This window comes from Planococcus citri, chromosome 4, assembly GCF_950023065.1.
Source record: "Planococcus citri chromosome 4, ihPlaCitr1.1, whole genome shotgun sequence".
Lineage (NCBI taxonomy): Eukaryota > Metazoa > Arthropoda > Insecta > Hemiptera > Pseudococcidae > Planococcus > Planococcus citri.
The window spans coordinates 14,219,534-14,244,799 of record NC_088680.1 but is presented as its reverse complement, the minus strand read 5'-3'; the positions used below and the strand labels follow the sequence as shown (position 1 = coordinate 14,244,799).

Genomic DNA, 25,266 nt, shown 5'->3' with positions numbered 1-25,266 from the left:
TGCAAAAAATCTGGAAGAAAGCTGAATAAATGAAGCTTTCAGTCATTTTTTAGGTTTTCAATTTTAATCATATGTACAGCTTTGGCTAGCTTTTAGCTTCCAAAACCCCAAACTTCCTCGGCTTTCCGCTTTCAGGTTTTAGCTGAGCTACAAATGAATAGGTAATTCATTATCTATTGATGAAAAAATATCGTTAAAATAAATAGGTAATAAAAACATGATATTGTTAATCTAAATATTCCAAATACAGACAGTACCAATTCCAAATTATAAAATCTCTCATCTGGCAATGATAAACACCAATCACAGATTGATCTATCCAAAATACTGTTCATTGATTGGCTACAAATTGAAAAACTTATGATTAAAATCATTGCAATTAAAAATACATCACAATTCATCATTTTTATAAGTGGGTACACATAACGAAGTGTTGAATTGAACTGTCGGGCGATTTTCAATCAATTTGGTTAAAATAATTCGATTTGGTATTTTATTTTACAAAAAAAATTGATTTTTTTATAATTCACGATTTTTTTTACTTTTGATTTCGAAGAAAATGTTTTTTGTGCGCTCTTTAATAATTCTGAGCCGAGGCCAAAATTGGGCCATAATTTTAGAATTTTTGAAAAAGTGTCATGTGACCTATTAAAATTGGTTAATCAAATTTTTCCATGAAAATATTCTTTGAGAATTTTTGAGCCACAAATGCCACAATTGGGCGTTGATTTTTGTAAAAGTGTTATGCAGCATATCAAAATGGATTATGGGGGGGGGGGGTCTGAAACCTTACTTATCACCAAACTTTCAACTGTCCAAATTGATTTTTCTATTTTTGGCAAATGTTTAGAAATCCGAAATTCACATTTTCAGAATATTTTACCTATGCTTTTTGTCAACAAACAAAAAAAACTTGACCAGGTCATTCTCCCAGCGAAATGTCCCCATTTAGGTATTCAGAATTTTTTAATTTCTCTATAAGGAGCGGAAGTTGATTCGGGAAACTAAAAATTGAGTTATTTGGATTTTTTTGAGAACCCTATTAAAATACCATAATTGCCATTAAAGGTTTTTTTGGTGAATATTTTCTAGGGTGGTGAGGTGAACAACAGAGGTATACCAACAAGAATTTTCAACCCCCCTCTCCCTACATATTTACCACTCAAAATTGCGTTTTCGCGAGTTTATCCACATTTTGGAGACACCTTGAGGGTGAAAGTTTTGACCATTACTCGCTCAATCGTAAAAAATATTAATAATCAGAAATTGCACGTCAAAAAAAGGCTCTTGTCTAAAAATTAGCTCAAAATACGAATCAACCCGCGTTAGTCGGTTCAGAAAATGAGTCATTAACTCGATTTTAGAAACTCTAGAATGGTTCCAAACAGTAAACTTTAGATCAGGGAACGTTGATTTTATCAAAAAAAGAAAAAACAACCATTCTTGCAAATTTCAACACACATTCTCCGCGAACAGAAAATTTCTGATTTTACTAGGTAAGTACCTATTCTTCGATCTTCGCAGCTAAAAATACGCCGGTCAAAAAACACTCAACATTCATCGTCTTAGAAATCGGTCAAAATGTGGATCCTGATTATCTTTTTAAATAAGTTGAAAAGAAGTCACAGCTCCATTTTTCGCCACCAAAATGAATTCCGATCCTTCTGGAGAGATCCTCAAAAATCCTAGAGGATTAAAAATTGCGCTGGAGGCTCCAGAACGTCTCGAAAGTTGAAACGAAGAAATCTCACTCAGAGGAATATTGAAATCAATTTCAAAACTAATTTTCATCACTTTACCGAATAAACAATATATTTTTTAAGAATATAAATCCCCAAAAATGACCAATTTTGGAAATCCAAAATCAGGGATTTGTATAAAAATATTAAAAATCAACAATTTTTAAAACACTCCAAAGTCCAAACGAGATCGAATTCGAAGTTTCGAAACATTAGCGCTCCTCATTACTGCGACAGAATTACAAACTATACCTCTCAATGGTCAGTTCCGTTCCACTTCACTATGGTCTATGTTCGAATCAAAATAAAACCTTCAAAGTACTGATAACCGATTCCCACGCTTTGAAAACCAAAATAAAATGAATTATTTTTAACTCGTTCTTATTTTTAAATTCAAAATTAAAGTAAAATGACTACGTAACTATTTCTTATAACATATTTTATGAAATACTCTCTGTAAATACTTCGCTGTTACAAAATTTCGTTGAAAAACATGCGTTTGTGATATAAATCTCGATACTTTTCGAAGAGGTGTTTTTTCTCAAGTAAATTTCTGTAGATAAAATGTGTACAAAAACGACGAGTATTATCTTTAGAGTAGTAATTTTAATATATTGCATAGTACCTTTTACCATTTGTGATAAACTCGATGACCTGAATCTACCTTCGGAACATCTGCCTTATTATTTCAACACTTACAAAGATGTCCTACAAGAGTATTGCAAGGAGACCCCTAACCATGACTTTTGTGTAAGTGTTCCAATATTCGAATAAAGCTAACTGCCAATGAAGGGCTAATCTGATTCAGCTTTTTTATACTTATATATATATATTTTTTTTAGGGAAATAAGAAGTCGAAATCATGCTGGGGCTACGAACTGAATTGCGATTCATCGAATTCCTATCATCGACCGGTGTGTCCTGGATCTTATAATGGTTGGGTTCAGTCCAAGAAGGAACAAATTAGCACGTTTTATAATCAAGCTGATTTCGGATTCGTACGAGAACAACGGAATGAGATGATGCTCATGTGTGAGCCATCGTTTAAAGTAATTATTTTTGATCACCAAGTAGTTAAATTAATTTTTTTAATTACTTCGTGTATTTTAAAATGATTCAATTTTTTAGGAAGACTCGTCGTTAGAATGCTCCAACCATCTTCGTTTCTGCAGAGGTCGTAATATATTTATTAATTTCACCAGTTTGGCCTCTCGAAAAGAACCAATCCGGTATAAAATGGATGTTCTGAAAGATGGAGAAATTGGAGGTTTCTGCAAGTGAGTACGAGTAGCTAACTCGTGTTCGGTTTTAGTCTCGTTTGTGCTAATCTAGCTTGTGTTCTGTCTGTTGGTAGTTTTAAAAAACCCAGATTACTAGAAGAATGCGATCATTTAAGCCCATTGCAATCATGGGGCCCTGAATTACAGCATTTTACCGCCTTACGTAGACCTCCCATACCTCACAACTGTGACGTTGTCGTGAACGAGCCCACGTTTATAATGAAAATAGACGCCAGTTAGTGTCCCTCATTTTCTCAGTTTATGTAGTTCGATGTAGTTAATTTAATTTTCATCTACTAATCTGTAGTGTTAATATGGTGTTATTACAGCTGTGAACATGTATCACCATTTTTGTGATTTTTTCAACTTATACGCTTCTTTGCACGTCAACTCATCGCATGAAGATACGTTCTCTAGAAACGTACGCATTCTTATTTGGGAATCGTACACGTATCAATCGGCATTCAGCGCTACTTTCGATACATTTACAAAGTATCCGATCTGGGATCTGAAAACGTTCGCTGGACAAACAGTTTGCTTCAAAAATGTAGTATTTCCTTTATTGCCTAGGATGATTTTCGGCTTGTATTACAATACTCCTTTGGTTCGTTTCACTTCTTCTTCGAGTATCGAGTAAAATATGTACGTTGATTTTTATTGGACTGATGTGCGATTTTGGTGAATTTTAGATCGGTGGATGCGAACGAAGTGGTTTGTTTCACGCTTTCTCGAAGTTCATTCTGCATCGATTGGATATCCCTACTTTCAAAAGGCATAATAAACGATTCAAAGTAACGTTTTTATCTCGAGATACGATGTACCGAAAGGTACTAAATGAACGACAACTTTTACACGCTTTGAGTGCCAATACGAGTTACGATGTGAATCGAGTGAGTTAAATTGTCATCTTTTATTCATATTAAGCCAATTTGAATGTCTCAAGTCATTTTTAAAATTTTTACTCGTCTTTAGGTCGTATTTGATCGAAATTATCCGTTAAAAGATCAGCTGAAAATAATTCATAATACAGATATCTTCATCAGTATTCACGGAGCTGGATTGACTCATTTGTTATTTTTACCAGATTGGGCTGCTGTTTTCGAATTGTGAGTATTCGTCATCTGTGTAAATAATTTCCTCCATGTTTGGCATTTTAATTAAATTATATTTATTAATTCTGCAGGTATAACTGCGAAGATCCGAGCTGCTATTACGATTTAGCCAGATTACGAGGAGTAAAATATGTAACGTGGCAAGACCAACTGAAATTATATCAGCAAGATGAAGTAAGCTCGTACTTATAAAAATATCAACCCATACTATTGATGATCAATTTTCACTGATTTTTTTTTTTTTTTTGCAGAACCATCCAGAAAGAGGAGCTCACGCCAAGTTTACTAATTACAAATTTGACGTCGACGAATTCCTAAAACTAGTCGAAGTAGCTGCTAAACATGTCTCGGAACAGGAGAATTTCCCTGGACATTATTTAAATGATCGAGACGAACTGTAATACACTAATTTACTCGTACTTCGGTGATAAAGGAAAAAAATGCTGTGATTTTAACCCAAATTACTACCTACCTATGTACTTTAATTGATTACTAATTGTGTTCATTGTGAAAAAAATGTCGATTAAAACAAAGGCCTAAACGTTAATTTTTAGAAAACAATTGATCTGTGATGTTGATTTTATGTGCTAATTTTTAAAACAGTATTATTAATCACTGTGCCATGACGAATAATATATTATTATGAAATTTTCGACTCGAATGTGTCATTTATTTGTTTTTATTTTCGATCTGGATCTGCTTTAGATTTTGTTTATGATTCTTTGAGGTGCACTTGTAAATGCACAAACATAAAATTAAGGATATGCGATTTTTCAATACTTTCATTTTCCCAAATGATTTTTCTTTGAATGATCAACTTTTTTGTGGTTTGGTCAATTGGGCTGGGGGGGGGGCTATTATACTCTTCAAAGCAATTTGTTTCCCCAATATGAGAACCTGCAGAAGCTCGAAGAAGTTAAGGAGCTACGAGTAAAATCACTAGAAAAAATTATTTTCCACTGATCAGTGTTGGGAGCTGCTTGTGAATACTGAATACCATAAGATACCGCAATGGCATTAGAATTTATGCATGGAAGCAACCAATGAGTAAACTGATAACAACAGAGTTCTTGCTTTTTGATCATAGCTGCTGTGGAAAAAATGGTCACATCAAACATCTGAACATATAGAAATTTGTTCTCTGTTTAACGTTATTCCAACAGGTGAAGACGCGACGTGCTCTCAAATTTGCTAGGATAAGTACATACATATAACACCATAAAAGCTATCCATGTTGAGCATGAGCAGATAAAACATTTTGGGCCGAAAACTGTTACCTGGATCCAAGAATAGAATTTGTACAACACCTGTGTAGAAACATCAAAAATACCTTGATCATGGTGGCAGGCCCACGTCATTGCTATCCAGAAGCTAGGAAAACCGCAGATGACAGATGACCCTAAAAGTTACCACCCTGTATCATTACTGTGCCATTGGAACAAGGTATTTGAGCGAGTGGTCCTAAATCAAATAGCTGAGCATATTGACAAGAACCTAATCAGTCAGCAAGCAGGTTTCAGACCTGTGAAATCTTGTAACTGGCCAGGCCAGGTTCTTAGTCTGATACAACAGACAGCAGATATGTAGATCAATTTTGTTTGTGTTTTTTTTGTCATTTTTTAAAAATATTTTAAATTAAGTTCAATAATAAGTGTTTCAGAACCAAAAGTCCAAAACCAAGTGCGTCAGCTCACACGGAAAAATTAAAACTGCAGATCCACACTAGTGCATTAAGAGACAGTTTAGAGCAGACCAACAAATTGGACATTTGAGTTTACCAAAGAAATAGCAATACCAATGTTACATATTTGTTTGATGCCCTTTTTTCTCCCCTTCAAATATTTTGCATTAAGGCAATACTCTATTTTCTATGTTTTTATTTTTTTCAATCTTTATAGTAGATAAGACAATCCACAGAGAAAATGGAACGGAAGGCGATACCTAACACAATGAGCAAACTAATTACAAGAGAGTTCTTGCTTCTTGTTCATTCATAGCTGCCCTGGAAAAAATGTTAACATCAAATTTGATCTAAACATGTATAAATTTGTTTGCCTTTTACTGTTATTCCTACAGCTGAACATGTGCTCTCCAAGTTGCTATAGGATATAACACCATAAAAGCTAAGTAGGTATGTCAAGCAGATAAAACATTTTGGGCCAAAACTATTACCTGGATCAAAGAATTGTACAATAGGTACCTGTGTAGAAACATCAAAAATACCTTGATCATGGTGGCAGGCGCAAGTCATTGCTATCTGGGAGCCAGGTAAAGACCCAGATGACCCTAAAAGTTACCACCCTATATTGTTACTGTGTCATCTGTACAAGGTATTTTGAGCAAGTGGCCCTTATACATCAAATAGAATAGCTGAGCATTGACAAGAACCTAATCAGTCAGCAAGCAGGTTTCAGATCTGGGAAATCTTGTACTGGCTACTGGCCAGGTCCTGAGTCTGTCTGACACAGCACATGGAAGATAAGGTACAGCCCTCATAGAACATATCTACAAATAAGGTAGGTACCAGTGGGTGTTACTGCCAGTGAGGGTAACAACGCCAGTCGCTCAAAAATTGTGTTAGGACATGAGGTATCCATCAAGCAGCACTGGTTACTTGTTCCCAATGATGAAAATAGTAGCCTGACCAAATTGCATCACAATATGTTCGTTTACACAGGGTGTACAAAAAAAATTCCGTCTCAATTTTTTGAATTTTCAACTCCAATATTATTTTGGGATGATGTAACTGTTTCACTTTAATTTGAAAAACGGATGTTCAAGTAATGCTAAAAATACAAGTTGTTAACTACACATCGTTAGAAAGCACATTTCATCAGCTTTCAAACCATATACCTAATTACATTTTTTGTCAGACCCATATTCACGACATAAAAACTTATAGAAAGTTGATGTTTTTTTCAAAATTGCTAAAAAAAAAAAGGGCGAGGGTAAATATGTCAATGCAAGAAAATTACAGGTTTATGAGACAATTTTCAATGAATATGAGGAAAATCTCATTGGATACTCAATTTTCCAACTAAATCACTGAGCAGTAACTTCATGCTTTGTGTTTTGGAGCCAAAAATGCGTTCAGTGAAAAAAGTTAAAAAATTGCAAAAATTTACAAAAGAAACTAAATTAAAACCATTATGCTCTTTTATTATTCAATTGTTGCAAATTTTTTTGTCAACATGATTTTCAAGGTCCCAAACACAAAACAGTTGTTGATTTGTCCGGAAAAATTGGTTTTTAATGATTTTTTTTTGCATAAGAAATGACATGGCGTTATTATAAGCCTACCAGGTCTGGTAACACTGCCAATATGTACTTTATGGAGAAATCACGTTATTACCAGACCCTGTGAGACCTCTCCCCTCCCCCCTCGGCCCGCATGGCCATGGAATGGTAGTAGATACATATATGACTACCACTTCCATCACTTACTTTGACCATGGGGTGTGGTGGGGAGGTATCAGAGCAATTCTCTAAACATGTGGCGTTAATACCCGCAGGTACCTTATAATTTGTATTTTACAGGCACATCCTGGTAGTGCACTAGTAGTGCAGAGTTGTTTGAAGAGGCTTTCTGTGGAAAACAAAAATCACAATGTATCATAGTGAAGAAAACTAGCTCATGATTGTAATGAAACCTGTGAGCAAACTGATTACAAGAGAGTTCTTGCTTTTTGTTCATAGCTGCCCTGGAAAAAATGTTTACATCAAATTTGATCTAAATATGTAGAAATTTGTTCACCTTTTAGGCATGTAACATTATTCCCACAGCTGAACGTGTGCTCTCAGCGTTCCTAGGATATAACATAACACCATAAAAGCTTTGTATGCTGAGCAGATAAAACACCTTGGCCCAAAAACTGTTACTTGGATCCAAGAATTGTACAACACCTGTGTAGAAACATCAAAAATACCTCTATAATTGCTGTGGGCCCACGTCCGTCATTGCTATCCAGAAGCCAGGTGAAGACCCATATGGCCCTAAGAGTTACCTTTCTATATCATTACTGTGTCATCTGCACAAGGTATTTGCGCGTGTTGGTCTGAAATCGAGTAGCTGAGCATATTGACAAGAACCTAATCAGTCAGCAAGCAGACTTCAGACCTGGGAAATCTTGCAACTGGCCACTGGCCAGGTCCTGAGTCTGACACGGTACATAGAGGATGGTTTTGAACATCGCAGGTCACTGCCTCACTGGTGCTGTGTTTGTGGACCTCACCACAGTGTTTGACACAGTATGTCATTGATTTTTTACAGCAGAAATTTTAAAGAAAAAAAAAGTAAAAATCTTGGCTATTTTCATTTTTTAGGAATTTTTCTGAAATTCAAGTCTGAAATTTGTCTTTTGAGGTCATCTCATGTTTGCTTAGCATTCTTCAGATTTCATGGGAGAGAATTGATTCCATATTTGAAGTTTTATTTTATCATTTTTACAACAATTGCAGAATTGAAAAAGCCAAATGCAAATATCATTGAATTAGTTCAGAAGGAAATGAAATACCACTGGGTAAGTTCATACGTGTAGTATGTAATTATTTGATCAGTAATTCGCAGCAACGTAGAAATTTTCCATATGCATTGTTGGGTTATTACCTATTACCTACTAATTTAATTTCTGCTATTCTTTTTTACAGCTTCTTTCAGGGAAGAAAATGCTGAATCTATGGCAAACAAATTAGCAGCAAAACTGATACCCCTGGTAGAGAAAATCTATAGTAAAGATATATGTACCACCATTTTTCCATATAGATTATAGATTGTCTAAAGTAGGTAAGTATACATTGTCTTAATATTAGAGGTACTCAGAAAGCAATAATGGAACAACACATGCTCAAAAAATTTCTGAAAGGTTTTACCAAAGTAAGTAATCTTTTTTTTTTTAATGTAAGTAGCTGTAGGTACTCATTATAAGTGACTATTTTTGTGGCCGAAATATAGCACAAAATTCTGTGAATTGATACTTATTCAAAACGAAAATGGACCATATGTACTTTTGAAGAAGCTGAAAGATGGAAGCTGTTTATTCAAGTTGCCTAATAACTATATTAGGTACTATTCAGATTTTTACTTGAAATTTTTTATGTAAATATGTATTTCTGCAGATAAATTCCTTCAGGATATAAATTCACCTCGGACCTGGCGCTATTCCTGATGCATCACAATGATGACCAAAATCTTATAAATATCCACACATTGAAATCAGACTGCAAGGATGGCCATAGAAGCCATAGACCAGACAACATCTTACTGCATTAACTGTTGACATTACAAAATGCCCCAACTCTAGTGAAAAGTTTTGTTTGTATTTTTTTTCAATTTTAAACTTAATTTTTCAATATGAGTTTCAGAACCAAAACCAAGTGCGTCAGCTCACAAGTTCACATGGAAAAATTAAAACTGCAGATCCGCACTCTATTACCTACATTAAGAGACGAGTTAGAGCATACCAACAAATCCCAGGTCCAATTATTGATTACATCAAAGACATAAATTACAAACGATTAATATAGGTAAGTTAGCCATCATAGGTGTAGGTAAGTTTCTTTCTCCCCTTCAAACATTTTGCATTAAATCAATATTCTATGTATTTTCTATTCCTTGGATTACACCAAAGAAATAAACGACTCTAGTGATGTCAGTGCTATCAATACTACCGATAGTTTGATTCATCACTAAACGATACCAATCATAGGTAAGTTTCTTTCTCCCCTTCAAATATTTTGAATTAAAGCAATACTCTATTTTCTATGTAATATTCATTTTTTAAAAAATGTTTATACTTAGTAAATAAGTCAATCTATGGAATTTTCAAAAGTATTTTTGACCAAGAATGAAAATTTTTCCATTTACACCTACGCTTATTTTTTCCCAGTCGGAGGGCTCCATTTGAAGGGGGTCAATGTAGGGGGGGGGGCGCTAGGTTTTTTTCTAGAAAATTAGTTACCGTACTAGGAAATCTTTTATCCGGAAATAAAAAATGTTTCAAAAATTTTCACGTAAGTAGGTACTTTAATTCGTCATTGTCCTCTGATTTTTTCATTGAGGGGGGGGGGGAGAGGAGGCTAAATGCAAACAGACAATAAACATAGCTTGGTGACCGAAAGAAGTTTTTTTTTCTAAATAATAAAAAAAAGAAAAAGTCATTTGGAAAAATTTTGACACAGAAAGATAATGAAAAGGAGGATTTAAAATCAACAAACGTAACTTCGATCATATAAGTAGGTACAGTAAAAGTAAGTACTCTTTTATGTACCGGAGCAAGAAATAAAGATGATGATCCACTCTTATTTTTCTCTCATTTTTTCCAACTTCGAGCAAATTGGAGTCTTTTTTCTTGAAAAAAAAATAGGATTAGGTACGTATGAATAAGGTTTTTTTTCTCTCTAACGAGGGGTTCCAGGCGCTCTTTTTTCATAAGTAGGTACTTGAAGGGTAAATTCAGAAAATAGAGAATTCTTTTCTCATAAAATCCAACTGTACCTCAGAACCGAAGCTTCAAAATATTACTTGAGAGCCACCTGAGCAAATGGGGATACCTTTGATTTGATAGACAAAATGAAACGAGGGTCCTCCATTAACCTTCATCCCTATAGAAACTATCGAAAAATTCTACAACTGAACTGAAAGAATTCTGAGTAGAATCAATGAGAGCACAATCATTTGACATTATACAAAATCATGATCGCATTGATCGCTTAATCAAGATTCGGCCAATCAGAGCCCACATTCGTAAGTTTGTTTACCTCTACACAACACGCAAAAATCAGAAACAGCTGGCTCCGTGATGAGGTTTATTTTGTGATCGATGTATTTTATGAAAATCTTCCACTTGGCGAGCAGTATTTTAGGTTGCTTGATTTGATAAAGAAAAGTTTTCAGAAAAATAATAATGGTACTTTACCGATGATAAATTTCTAGTGAATTTGATTATACATGGAACCATGATAAATGTTAAAACTTCATCTCGAATATACATACGATCTTACTCGATGACCACAAGTTTTGGAAATGACTGCTGAAGATAATTTGATTCGCATATTGACCGTGGAAAATCGCAGACTGAATACGGGTAAGCATCGAATGTTCGAACATAATGTTCAATTTCTTTTTATAAGTACGAGTACATAGCTAGGTACTTAGGTAGGTGGGTACCTACTAGAGTAAGGGAAATGCGAATTCTTTTTCGATATCAGCTTATAAACAAACACTTGAAAATTTATCATCATAAGAAGTTATTGTGGGAAGTTCGTTGGATCGTAGATAAATTTTAAGCTTTAATAATTCATTTTAAACATTTTTATTCGTTTCAGAATCAATTAACCCTATTCAAACGTTGATAACGAAAGCAGAAACTATACTACTACGAGAACCGTCTCTGTTAAGAATCGAACCACCAATAATTGCAGTAGGCAAGTTGAATTTTTATACCTATCGTTTATTTTCCTGGCTTATCACGACTTAACCAGCGTTCTAAGTATAATAATTCGTAAGCCACGTTGTTGCAGGCGACATTCATGGTCAATTCGAAGATTTGCTGTGGATTTTCCAGCAAACTGGCTTCCCTCCAGCCACCAGTTATATATTTCTGGGCGATTACGTAGATCGTGGACGACACTCGGTCGAATGCATCAGTTTGCTGTTATCGTTGAAAGTAAAATACCCGAAAAATGTTTACTTATTACGAGGAAATCACGAATGTACGATGATAAATCATAAATACGGATTTTATAACGAGTGTAAGTGGAAAAATTGTGCTCGATTTTTTTCGACAACTTAACTTCCAAGTAATTTTTAGATGGGTATCTACCTAAGTATATTTTGTACTTTGTTCTTAGGCAGACAAAGATTCAACGTTGGATTATGGAATAAATTCTCCGGGTTATTCGATTGTTTACCTTTGGCGGCGATAATCGGAAGTAAAATTTTTTGTTGCCATGGCGGATTGAGCCCGGATTTGAAAACCGTCGATCAAATAGAAAGCATAAGAAGACCATTCCCTATTAATACATTGACCGGTCTCGTTAATGATTTACTATGGTCGGATCCTTCACGGGTAAATATTCGAGTAGTTATTACGTCATTATTTTCCAACATTTCAACGTGTCTAACAAATGAAATTTTCAAAAATGAAAAGGCCAGATTTTTGGTCTAGGACATTTTTCAAACACTATGACTTGCAGGAGGGAGGGGAGGGGGGTTGAAGAGGGAGGTATCAATATTTTACACGCCAATTATTCCTTTTTTTTCAACATTTCTTTGGACTTTCTAAAGTTTTTTTGGAATGGTTGTCAAAAAGTGAACTTTTTTCGCGACTTTTAGTACCTCCTCCTCCCAACAAAATTTTTCAAATGATAAAAATGGGGGTTTCCGATGAAGTTTGAATACACTTTTATCATTTTTTTTTCTCAAATGTTACAAGTTTTGGCAACAAGAATTCGGGCTGTGAAGAGGAAGGGTAAATGGGATAATTTGTCCCAGGTTATGATTTTTCAAAGGGTCCCTAAAATGAATGGCCTGGGATTATAAATTATGAACTTAGTCTCCATAATCGTACAGCTGGACGAAAATTCATCCAACAAATTGTAGAAAAAGAATACCTAAGTAGAAAGAGTAGAATACTCTTCGAAGACTGGAATGAGTTCTACTCACATTCATATTTCAATGGTAAAATGTGCTCTGAATTTTAGAAACGTTCAGTTTATCAAAATTTTAAGAATTTCAATCGATTTATCTCACATTAATAGTAAATTGTTAAAAATTAAACATCTCAATTGAAGAAGTTATTCAGCAATAATTCAATGAAGAACTCTCGTTCAAAAATCCATTAGACGAATCGTAGAAATCGATTCATTTCTCATATTTAATTTCATGTGACAATATGATCGATAATTTTCAAAATAAGAAATCCATTTCAGTCTCAAAGATGGATTTTTCGATCAAAAATCGATTGATCGAACCTCAAAAATTCATTCAAGTGATTTTCAATCCCAAATCCAAGTCAGCTGATTGCAAGATAGTTTCTGCGTTTGGTTTCACCATATTGGTTGATTGATGTTGCTTGACCTTTTTTTATAATTCATATAGTAGAATGTACCTCGTCAAAATCGATTCATTTCCTATTTTGGATCTCGTATGATCAATTACCTATGTTCGACATGAAAAATCAATTTTTGCATCAAAAATAGACCTTTTAATCGAAAATTGATCATGATCAAAAATCGATTAATAGAACCGTAAAATCGATTCATCTACAATTCTTTCATCTCATACGATAGGTCATAAATTATGTTCAACATAAAAAAAATCCATTTCAGCTTAGATTTCTGGTTCGATAATCGATCAATCGAACCATCAAAGTCGATTTATCTCTAATTTTCGATCTCATTCATGATCGATTATGTGAGATATTGATCATTTTTACGTAAAAAATAAACCTTTTATGCAAAAATCAATTACTTATTATTTAAAATCAATCAAGTAATCGAACCGCCATTGATTATCGATCTTATATGTATGATCGAATAATGTTCGCCAAGAAGATTCAAACACTACGACTTTGGGAGGGGGAGAGTTGAGGAGGGAGGTGGAGTGTCAATATTTTACACGTCAATTAAGAATTAGTTTTTTGTGAAATGTCTTTGGTCTTTCTATGGTTTTTTCGGAATGGTTGTCGAAGTGAACTTTTTTTAGAACCCCCTCCCCCACCACAATTTTTTTAATGAAAAAATAGGGCTTTCCGATGAAGTTGAGGTACACTTTTTTTAGCATTTTCTTCTCTGGAAGTTTTGAAATAACCAACTTTCGACCGTTTCCAACATATTGAAAAAATGTACGAATTAAAGTACCTATACTTTCACTCTCTAGAAAATGAAAAACTCATTATTTACGAAATGAAAAATCCATTTCATGTTTCAAAGATGAATAATTTTTCGATCAAAAATCGATTGATGGAACCTCGGAAATTTATTCGAGTGATTTTGAATCCAATGTGATCCGGATTAGTTTTGGATTGTCATACAAGCCATCAATATGCTATTCGCTGATTGCAAGATAGTTTTTGCATTGAATTTGCGTTTACCTTATTGGTTAATTGATGTTGCATTAGTTGCTAAGTTTGCTTTTGAACATCAATTGGAAACATATGAAGCTGGTTTTTCATGTCTTGACCTTTTTTTAAATAATTATTCATAAAGTAGAATGTACCTCGTCAAAATCGATTTATGTCCTATTTTGGATCTCATATGATCAATGACCTAAGTTCGACGTGAAAAATCAATTTTTGCGTAAAAATAAACCTTTCAATCGAGAATTGATCGTGATCAAAAATCGATTAATAGAACAGTAAAATCGATTCATCTATAATTTTTTTCATCTCATACGATAGATCATAAATTATGTTCAACATAAAAAAATCTATTTTATCTTAGATTTCTGGTTCGAAAATCGATCAGTCGAACCGTTAAAGTCGATTTATCTGTAAGATATTAATCATTTTTACGTAAAAAATAAACCTTTCAAGCAAAAATCAATTATTATTGAAAATCAATCAAGTAATTGAACCGCCATCGATTCTCGATCTTATACGATCGATTATGTTCGACGAGAAGAATCAATTTTTACCCCACAAAAATAGACCTTCTCATCAAAAATCGATTCATTTGTGATTTTTTATCTCAAATGATCGATCTCAAAAAATCATTTTCGGAATGAGAAATCATTTCTATAGTTTCAAAAATATATTTCCTGATCAAAATTTATTTTTTTCAACCTCAAAATTCGTTAAAAATAATATGATTTTCGATGCGATGTGATCGAGATCAAAAAGAGATCACTTCGGAAATAAAACATATATTCCAGCTTCAAAAGTAGATTTTTGTCGATCAAAATATCGTACAAAATCGACTAATCAAACTCAAAAATCGATTTACATATTATCGATCTTTTAGCTCGTACTCGTACAATCGATTATGTTCGAAATTGTTTTTGCTTTGCCTTTGTGTTGTTTCGTTTCATCTTTGTTTGTGCTTGGCATAAATTGATCGGATTGAATCCGATCCTTTGATAATTCAAGTTAGTTTCTAAACAAACGTTGAAAAAAAAATGCATTCCTGCACTTCAAAAGTTACTTACAACAGAGAAAAGAAAATAAAGGAACTAACGTGTTTCTGCCCAAATGAAACAAGGGGGGAGGGGATTTTTTCATTTGAAAATGACTTGTGTTCTTCCATCTGCTAAAGACTATTTCTACACAATTTTTTTTCATCAGTCAAGTGGAAAAAACAACGACATTTTTTCAAAATTAGGTACACAAAAAAAATTAATTAAAAATTTAATAACTGATTGAAAAAAAAGGACTTTTTGAAAAAGTACATAAGTATGTAGGTAGTTGAAAAGCAGGATAACTGCAGGGCTTGCAGGACTGTTAAGACACCCTGGATTATCGTCAGCTTAGTTTCTTTAAACAATGCTATGATGTACCTCATCACTCAGTGATCACATTAGCATCATGTACAAAATGAAAAGTTTATATTTTCTGATGAAAATCCCATTTCATTATTCTTCTTCATTCATCTTTTTAGATGGTAAATATAATATACCTATCTACTCATGAAACACGGTTTTTATTTTCAGTTTCACAAAGGATGGAAATATAACAAATATCGAAGTGTGTCGTATACTTTTGGCAGCGATGTAATTGAAAAATTTCTTTCTGATAATAATTTTCAGCTCATCGTCAGAGCTCATCAGGTATGCCTAATTTTTCAAGTTTTCAAATTATGTACCCAAGAAAGTTACCTATTATTCTAATTGTCTTTTTTCTGTTGCTCTGTATAGTTAATCAGCAGTGGATATCAAATTTTCGCCGGAGGAAAGCTCATATCCATTTTTTCAGCTCCTAATTATTGCAGTAATCATATGAACGAAGGAGCACTCCTACATATCGATGCCAATTTAAAATGTTCCATCATTAGGCTGAAGGTGAGTAATTCCTGTACAAAATGCATTTCTAGAGGTTTTATTAGCATTTAGGGACTTTGTGAGGGGGGGGGGGGGGGGGTTAATCGATTTTCAAGAGTTTTCCGCGGTACAGAATCTGAAAAAAACGTTTTTCCATAAATGTACGCTAAGATTCCTTTCTGTCCTGAACGATCACTTATGTTGGAAAAAAAGAGGGGGAAAATAGGATACTCGAAAAAAAAACATCATTTTCAACATTTTTTTACTCTCAAAAAAACATACACAATTTTTGGCAATTTGAAACTTGATTATATTTTCAAATTTAATAGTATTTGAGCCTTGAGAGTTGATGGAAGGGAAGTTGAAGCATTTTTTTACATGAGGACTTTTCTATTTTTAAAAAAATAGAGAATTGACTTGTTTCTTTTTACGTGTTTTTTTTGGTTTCTTTTTTTTCCATTTTTTTTCATTTTTTCTCTTTCTTAAATTTTTTTTTCGTTTTTTTCTTATTTTCCATTTTCTTCTATTTTCTTTTTCTTTATTTTTCATGATTTTTTTTTTACATCTTTTCCCATCAATTTTGTCCCCTTTTTGAAATTCTGAGACCAAAATTGGTTTTTGGACGATTTTGTAAGAAATCTCTACACAAAATTATTACAATTTTCTTGAATTGAAAAAATTATTGTGTTTATTTTTTTATGGGAGGGGGGGGGGGGGTGTTGTTATTTGTCAAATATGTTTTATTTTTATATTTTGTCATGGAAAAAAGAATCACACCAAAGTCACGCATTTGATTTTTGAAAATTTGTTGGACAACTGATGAAAAAAAAACTCGAGGTCGAATTTTCTCTTGCTCACCCCTCTCATTTCAACATGATTATCCTGGTATAACTAAAACAATTAACAAACCATTTCTTTTTTCATGGGGACTTTTTTTTTAATTATTTCAAAAATAGATGATCGACTTGTTTCCTTTTACGTGTTTTGTTCTTTTTTTTCTATTCCTTTTTTTTTCATTTTGTCTTTTTCTCATATTTTTTCGTTTTTCTCTTTCTTATAATTTCTCCCCGTTTTTTCTCTTTTTTCCATTTTTTTCGATTTTCTTCTTTTTTTCACGTTTTCCCCCATTTCTTCCTATCAATTTTTTCCAATTTTTGAAATTCTGAGCCCAAAATTGGTTTTTAATCGAAATTGAAATCAAATAACTAAAAATAAGTATGTACGTGATCCTTGAATTCTAAGCGAAATAAAAATGTTTTTTGACAAGGTCAGTAAATACATCCAACTAAACTTCTAAACTTTTTCGTTTTTTTCTTTCTTTTTTTCAAGTTTTTTCATTTTTTTTCCAGTTGAAAAAATATTGCATTTGCGCATAATTTTTGATTTGAGGTTGGAACTTTTGAACTTTCAATAAAATTGAAAAAAGTGAGCATTTTACCAGTTTCATTCCAAGGATAGGCAAACACACATACTTGTGCTCAGAATCCGTTGTCTATTCGCTCGTTTGAAGGCGGGTTATTTTTTCTTTTTGAAACACGTCGTGTATTATTCGTGAAAAAAATCTAAAAAATTATTTCTAAGAAACAGATTTTATGTAATCAAATTACTTGTACATGTCGTATCTCGATCATTTAATTTTTTCGATAAATTCAAAGAGCAAGGAGCCTGATTTTCCTAAAATCCGAACCCTTCAATACCTCGTTTCTGTTAGTCCAATTGGGAAAATTCTGCTCGTTTTTTTATTTATTAAGAACAACAAAAAAAAAAGGAGCACAAATACCTATAATGCTAATGAGATATTTTATAAAATGCGTTGTTTCAGATCACGTATTCGAATATTAGAAATTTTAACAAATTACTGGCAATTTCAAATGGCGCATTAGGGAAGCGGTGCCCTTTTTCTTAGAGCTCGACATAAAAATAATTATTATGCGCCGGGAATAACTTATAAAAAATAATTTTTTCTTCATTAAAATCAAGTAACATTTATGTTTCGTTTTCTTTTCTTTTTTTGTACAGTATGATTTTGTAGTACCCACCACCGCAGCGCATTTTTAGAGAACTGGAAATTCGCCGATTATTACGCAGTGTTGTCTCCGTTTCATTGTAAAATGCGCGAATATCTCTTGGCGATTTAATTTTTCATTTTTTATATCGAAAAGCACCGTAGTTGCGGTTCGATTCGCTTCGACTTTAGTACCTATTTTCATTTGCTTCGGATATATGTATTGAAAAATTTGTGTAACTGTAAATTTTATTAAAATACATACGCGAATTGTGTTCATTCGATGAAAAATATAGCTACAAAATAAATAATTTTCGGTTCGGGGGCAATTATTTTGTAGGTAATTATGGCTTATGCGCGCGTCTATTTCAAGTATATCTGGTAAAAAAGATATCTATGTATTTCATTGTGTAATTAAATGGGTTATAACAAAATTTTTTCACTTATCATTTTTTATTGAAAATTAAAATCACGTTAAAGTGTTGTTCGAGAGCCGTGGATGGGGTCCAATCAAAAATCTTACGTCATATTCGAGTTCAGCGTCACCAAAAACATACTATTTCATGTTTCGCACGAATAAAACACTTTTTTGAACTTCTACCCCCTTTGGGGAGGTGCTGGGGGCCGTGGATGGGGTCCTATCAAAAATCTGACGTCATATTCGTGTTCAGCGTCACCAAAAACATACAATTCGATATGTCACATGCCCCAGATTTTCTTTCAAAAGTTTCGCACAAAATTGGGGGTGGGGGTTCTCCCCCCCCCCCATCAAGAGATCCCATCTCGAAACTTGAATATTTTCGAAAAAGCATCAAAAGGTGGTTATCTTAGAATTGATAATGATCAGCGATGATTGGTGTAATTAGTCATTACTGTTTCGATGGTACCTCTCATAAATATCACCTAAAGGGGGAGATTTATTCGACTCCTGACTAGCTCAGATGGGAGTTCTCTTGAGTGACCACTAAAGATTCTAAGTCATCAAGTACAGAAATGATCAACATTTAAATACCATTTATGTACAAAGGTTTATTCGGTCAAGACATTCACTACATCTACATTATTTATAACATATTGTAATATGTTATTTATTTATTAAATGCGTTCAATCAAGACAGATAGGATGGTGCTTAAGGCACTTCTCCTGGCATATCATGGCAATTATACATGGAATTGACACCTTACTAGCCTCGTACTCTACTACAGCTATGTATGCGAAATAGGTTCATAATGACGTGAGTGAGGAATCCATGCTCCATCCCTCACGTCTATTGACATCATCTATTAATTACGATAAAGTTATAATTAATATAGTGGCTGAGAGACCACCAAGTAAGTTTACACTTACCGAACACTGCTCACTGTCACACCACCTCTTTTCCTTAGCCTACCCCAATAATAGTGGCTGTCGGTGGCTGCTTTATGAAGAGACACACGTATCACACGCTTCATTCAAGATGCCTAGGAATATCTTGATATGACCGCAAAGGTTATAATCGTCGGATCATTACCTCAGAGGATTAATTAATAACTACCAACGATTACGATAAAATCAAAATATTATCTTAAACACACGCGAGGTGGGTTAACCTGAAATACGAGTAATGTAACTTAGGCCTAGGTCTGTTGTTACATACAAATTACTCCTTAACCACATACTTCGAAGAGGATCTTGCCACGGCCGACCGCAAAAACCAAGTGATGATACCGCTCGTGCCTCCTTGACTATTGAAAGGTGTCGTTCACTCCCTATGTTATAATATTTTCCCACGTTACTGGAACCCTCTTTACTAAATAGCAATAAATCACATCGCGTTAAGGGTTACCCTAAGATCTATCACCTAGCAGGTGGAGGCAGATTGCACCATAACAAGGTACACCTATGGACATTTTTTCAAAATTTTAAATGGTAGCTCCCGCTTACAGCGTCATTTTGAAATTATAACTTAAATTTGAAAGTTCAACTTTCAACTTTTGAAAATTTCAAAGTACTTTAAAAGTTCAAAATGCGATGCCCTCTTGAACTCTGAAATCAGTTTTGATCAAAGCATTGTAGTTTTGGAGAAATGGGCTGCTGTAGTTGAGTACCTCGAGACAATGTGAAAATAATGGAAGCCCCCCACCCGCCCCCTGAGGTGGCTGGGACCAAACTAATTGCGGGGTTCTTACTTACTGGGTGGGTATATACTGTAAAAAAGATGTGAGCGAAATCGAAAGACATGACTTTCAAAATCACCTTTTTTTGTTTGAGATGACAGACCCGTTTCCAAAAAGTAATCCACTTGTGATGGAGCTTATTCTCCAAGCTGCAGTCACTGAGGCTAAATTATACGTCTCATCAGGTCCCAATATTCATATTATCAAAAGATTTAAAAAAGCCTGGTCTTCATATAGTGATAAGCTCAACATTCTCGATTGGTCCTCGAATGAATTCGAACTGCTTCATCATTATTTATCAAATCTTGGGCAGAGGTGCACCTTTAGGTGTAGTTATTACTACAAGTGAGCAAATTATGTGACATTCAGAGATCTTTCGAATTCTATAAAACGTTTTTGAACGAAAAATCCTTTGCCGGTAAAGGAGGTCCTTATGAGCCAATATTCGAGAAAATATGACTGAGATTCTTTAAGAAAAAAATCAAAGTAGATCATCCGAGGGAAGATGAATGAGAAATTTTACAATTATTAATAATTATGTATTACCTATTGTTTTAGTTGGAACTTCACCTGATGAAAAAATCACAAATACGCAAACCAGGTGCATTTCACCAGGCACGGTGGATGTCAAAAGCTATTTTATTGCTTAAAAAATATATTTCTACTTCGAAAAAAGTTCTACTTATCTGAACTCAATGAAGAAGCAGATTTGGTACGAATTGTTATTTGTTACAAAAACTTACGCGAAACCATCGAGTTTGGCGACTAATCCCTTGTTAGCAGCAATAAATGACCTGATCTTAATGAAGAGATCGAGCTGGATTGCATTTCATTTATTAAATGATGATCTGCCGGTCAAAACCAGGTAAAAAATGGCACAAATTCTTCTGCATAACTCATAAGATGATTCCGATGATGTTCAAGAATCGACTAGCGTGACCCTAATAAGTAGTTGAATTCAATTTGTGATGAGGGGGGGGGGGGGGTAACAACAATAATCACGTCATTCAGAAGTCTAATTTCGACATAATCAGGATAGTCATTTCTAAAGATCCCGAGTAGAATTTAAAAATTTATGATTGGACAACTGCAACTCAAAAATCTTTTTACAGGATCATGATATTCAAACTACCTACTAATGTACATATTTTGCTGAGAGTAACTTTTGACATGCGTGTGTGAGAAAAACTGTATTTTTGGGGTAAATTCTTCTGAGTCGGCTCAATTTTGATAATTATTCTATAATGTAATTGTAATTTGAATGTACTCGTAACTGAAAATGAGGCTTTACGAGTAGAACACTGGTCATACAATTTTTAAACTTTTCTCACACGTAAGTACGTGTGTGTATACCTACCTACTTATTTCAATTTTGCTACACATTGAACACTTGCGTTTTCTACGCAATTCTAATTTCCGACACCGCAGTAGGTAACAAGCCAACAGCTATTCACTGATTGCAAGATTGTTTTTACATTTGCTATACTACCATATTGGTTGATATGATTGCATTGATTGCTATAAGTTTGCTTTTAAATACCTATATGTATCAATAACTTGAAAATAAAGTCAAATAAATTTCTCGTAAATTAGAACATTCAACTAAATAAAATCATTCGTAGGTAGGTAGGTACATGAATAATGAAAAAAAAAACAATAAAAATTAAATTCCAAATCAGGCTCAAATTTGGATTTTGATATATGTACAGTAGATAATTTCTGAAATTCATTGTGCTACGAATTGTGAGAGCCTTACGTACAGCGTTCGCAGAGAAGTTGCTTACAATTGTAGGAAAATAACCCTTCCATTCACTTTCACATCATAGAATATTTCGTCATAGGAGGCAAAAGATACACGGATCGTGATGGATGTTTATTTTGAGTGGAAGACTATACTCAGAAAAATTTTGAGCCCCCTGGCTCTTCAGAGGGCTGAGTCAGTGGCCCTAAAAATAGGATCATTTGTGGAAAAAAACATGTTTTTTTTGTGTTTTTGGGATACCTACTGCAACTTGTGCAAACCCTCGTTCCCCCCACCCCATCACTGATAGGTAGCGATTTGAGTATCTGAGTATCCCTGACCCGCTGAATTCGCGATTCAATACCACTTATGTACAGCTTTCTATGAAGCACTTGGCGAAAATTACAATTCTCCATCAACTTCAAATTGCACTTTTCGGTAATTTATAATTCCTTATAGGCATGTAATAAAAAACTATAACGCCGGATTCATGTTCAGCAGATCAAAATACCTCAATTACCACACTTTTCATCATCATTTTGATGAAACTGTCCAATGTCAATTTCCAACACCTGCTAAAAAAAATAGTAAAAAAATATGAATTTTGAATATGTATGTATGTTATCGAAATGATCGTGAAAAGTGACCTGCTGAACATGATTTTTGAAAACGTCGCGGTCTAGAAAAAAAAATGCACTGTTTCAACATGAGTAAGATAAATTGTATTTTTGGGCTGATTTTTTTTCAGTCATCTCAATTTTGATAAAACTTTTGTCTTTAAAATCATTTATATTACTTTGGGTTTTTGTAGAATGTAGACGTACCCAATTGTAATTTAAATGTATGTACCTACATATGTAACTAAAAATGAGGTTTTATGTATAGTTTTGTTAACGAAAGTGTTTTCGTCGATGCGATTTTTTGAGTACTTTTTTCATATTTTTCAATGTGAAACAATGGTCCTCCGAGCCGGATGCATTTAAGCAAATGCGTCTATAAAATTCGAGAAATAAAATTAATGTTTGTGACAATTTTTCAGAAGATAAATTGAATTACCTAAACCTTCTCGTAGTAATTCGGGAATATCAAATGTAAAACAATGGTCCTCCGAACCGGATGCATTTAATCAAATACGTCCGTAAAATTCGTGGAATAAAAGTAATTTTTGTGGCAATTTTTCAGAAGATAAATTGAATAGTGCCTTGTTGACTGTAATCTGATTTCAAACCGTGATGTGGTCACAATTTCATCCGTATAAGAATAAATTTTCCAAAGTTCTAAACACGTCACCACAAATCAGAGTTTAATATTATGTATATTCAAGATCTTCTTCAGACTGATGTAAGTAATTAGTTTTCTCCTCGCGGATTGGAAAAAATTGTTTGGAGAAGGATACGAAGAGTTTCACAATATTATTGTAAGTACCTAATCTATGTCGAAGAATTTCATGTTTTTGAACGCGAGCTGAAGGATAATGTTCAGTCCAAAATGATTATTTATATGTTTGCAGAGTGATAGTACCGAAAGTACTTTTGAGAGGGGAGGGGGTTGAAATGGGCGAAAATTCAACTGTAAATATCTGACGATTCCAGACTAACAAGGAAACCTTTCGATGTGTCTGCCTCCAATTTAAATGAGACAACAATTTTCGGAATAGGTATGGTTTGAAAATTCTTTCAGCAGCCCAAATTGATTTTTCGATTTTTGTCGAATTTTCAAAAATTCAAAATTGACCACACTTGGTAGTTTTTGTAAAAAAAATTATTTATTCAGTAAAAGTGATCCATAACTGCCACCAAATGGCACTTCTTTGCATTTTTTCCATTTAATGGCAGTTTTTTGGTTATGTTTTTCTAACCTTATTTTTACCATTTGGTGGCAGTTTTTTTTTAAATATATTTTTTGCCTTACTTTGACCATTTAATGGTAAAAATAAGGTTTAAAAAATGCCACAAAAATGCCATCGAATGGAAAACATAAGGTTGAAAAAAATGCCAAAATACTGCCACTACTTTGTCATATTTTGATGTAAAACCATACTGCCAAACTTTTGCCATTGTTTGATGTAAGGTTTCATAATTTGTATAAGTATTATCTGATGGGCAATCTTATATCGGTGAGTATCAATATTTCGAACAATTTTAGGTTTTACGATGTGTTTTTAGGAATTCAAAACTTTTTTATAGATCAATATTTTCTGCTATTTTTAATACAGTCAAGTCCTGTGATAGAAAAGAATTCTCTCTTGTTCGAGGTTCAAAGCAGTTGAACGAAATGTCTTTGAACCATGACTAAGAGAGGATCTGTTTGTATCACAGTACGTAACTGTGTTTAAAATTGACGAAAAAACAGACTATACATGTACGTAAATAAGCTTTAAATTTCGAAAAAAACCTCGTAAACATTACTGAAAATACGTAATTACGATTCTCGCTGGTATAAGAATGCCCACCAAATCGCGGTAACCTACCTAAGATATTTCATACAAAATCTTTTTAGAAAAATGAAACCGAATGAAAATCAGAATTTTACGACTTAAAAATGATTATATCATGATCATTGAACAGTTGAACACCCAAAAGAAATCCATGTCTACGCATTCTACGCATGGCTAGGTACCTATAGTAAGTCTGTAGTGTTGTAAGTTTGTATCAAGTACCTACGTAATTCGGGCAAAATAACATTACAAATAGGTATACAAAACCTGTATTTAACGCGTAATAGTTCCGATCAATGGTAGGTATAAAAAATAATAGTTCGAGCTCTAACTATGGGAACACGAAAGATACAAGTAACCTCACCATTTTCGACAAAAAAGTCATCGATAACGTGACGCAGAAACTGAGCAACGTGGTTTGGAAAATTCCGATATTCAATTTGTACGTTTTGACGTCGTTCATGTTGTCTTTTTCGATATTTCCGCATTGAAACATCAGATTTTTGTTGAAATTCATTCGTACGAGATTCAGAAAATTATTCTGATACAGAAGTTTCAACAAGATTTCCGCGCCGGATGGGCCTTTCTTCAAAACGAGTAACACCATTTTCAATTTTCATCCGAGGAGCTGATGGCCGACTTGATAAATACATAATAATATCGCGAATTTAAAGGGACTTGAGTGACTGCCATCAAGTAGGTGATTTTTTTTCTCTGATTATTTCGTCTGCTTAGCAAAATATATAAAAATGCTTTTCATTCACTCTCTCCATCTAGAGGTAGGTATAGCGTTCATACTAGTGTTACAAATCAACGAATTGGGC

General features: G+C 33.8%; 2 protein-coding genes across 3 annotated transcripts; both read left to right on the top strand.

The window, feature by feature from the left end:
- Positions 1–2,081: 2,081 nt before the first annotated feature.
- Eogt (EGF-domain O-GlcNAc transferase) lies at positions 2,082–4,786 on the top strand. Its single transcript, XM_065361640.1, has 9 exons — positions 2,082–2,489; positions 2,582–2,788; positions 2,868–3,016; positions 3,094–3,254; positions 3,349–3,623; positions 3,709–3,909; positions 3,992–4,125; positions 4,203–4,305; positions 4,383–4,786. Exons 1-9 carry the CDS (start codon positions 2,304–2,306, stop codon positions 4,530–4,532), a joined length of 1,566 nt encoding a protein of 521 aa, XP_065217712.1. The 5' UTR covers positions 2,082–2,303; the 3' UTR covers positions 4,533–4,786.
- Positions 4,787–10,960: 6,174 nt separating this feature from the next.
- On the top strand, positions 10,961–18,377 carry LOC135843197 (uncharacterized). Of its 2 annotated transcripts, none has more exons than XM_065360986.1 (7): positions 10,961–11,213; positions 11,455–11,553; positions 11,650–11,880; positions 11,980–12,197; positions 15,776–15,892; positions 15,980–16,123; positions 17,925–18,377. In XM_065360986.1, the coding sequence occupies exons 1-7, from the start codon at positions 11,153–11,155 to the stop codon at positions 18,006–18,008; spliced, it is 954 nt and encodes a 317-aa protein (XP_065217058.1). In that variant the 5' UTR covers positions 10,961–11,152; the 3' UTR covers positions 18,009–18,377. The 2 variants fall into 2 exon arrangements, with proteins under 2 accessions (XP_065217058.1, XP_065217059.1); XM_065360987.1 differs by having other exon boundaries at positions 10,962–11,213; positions 18,122–18,377.
- The last annotated feature ends 6,889 nt before the right edge of the window (positions 18,378–25,266 follow it).

Coding starts and splice junctions, on each gene's coding strand:
- Eogt (XM_065361640.1), top strand. CDS start 2,304: ATGTGTACAAAAACGACGAGTATTATCTTTAGAGTAGTAATTTTAATA. Junction 3,017..3,093: donor GAAATTGGAGGTTTCTGCAA/GTGAGTACGAGT, acceptor GTCTGTTGGTAG/TTTTAAAAAACCCAGATTAC. Junction 3,624..3,708: donor TGTATTACAATACTCCTTTG/GTTCGTTTCACT, acceptor GGTGAATTTTAG/ATCGGTGGATGCGAACGAAG.
- LOC135843197 (XM_065360986.1), top strand. CDS start 11,153: ATGACTGCTGAAGATAATTTGATTCGCATATTGACCGTGGAAAATCGC. Junction 11,554..11,649: donor ACCACCAATAATTGCAGTAG/GCAAGTTGAATT, acceptor ACGTTGTTGCAG/GCGACATTCATGGTCAATTC. Junction 11,881..11,979: donor ATACGGATTTTATAACGAGT/GTAAGTGGAAAA, acceptor CTTTGTTCTTAG/GCAGACAAAGATTCAACGTT.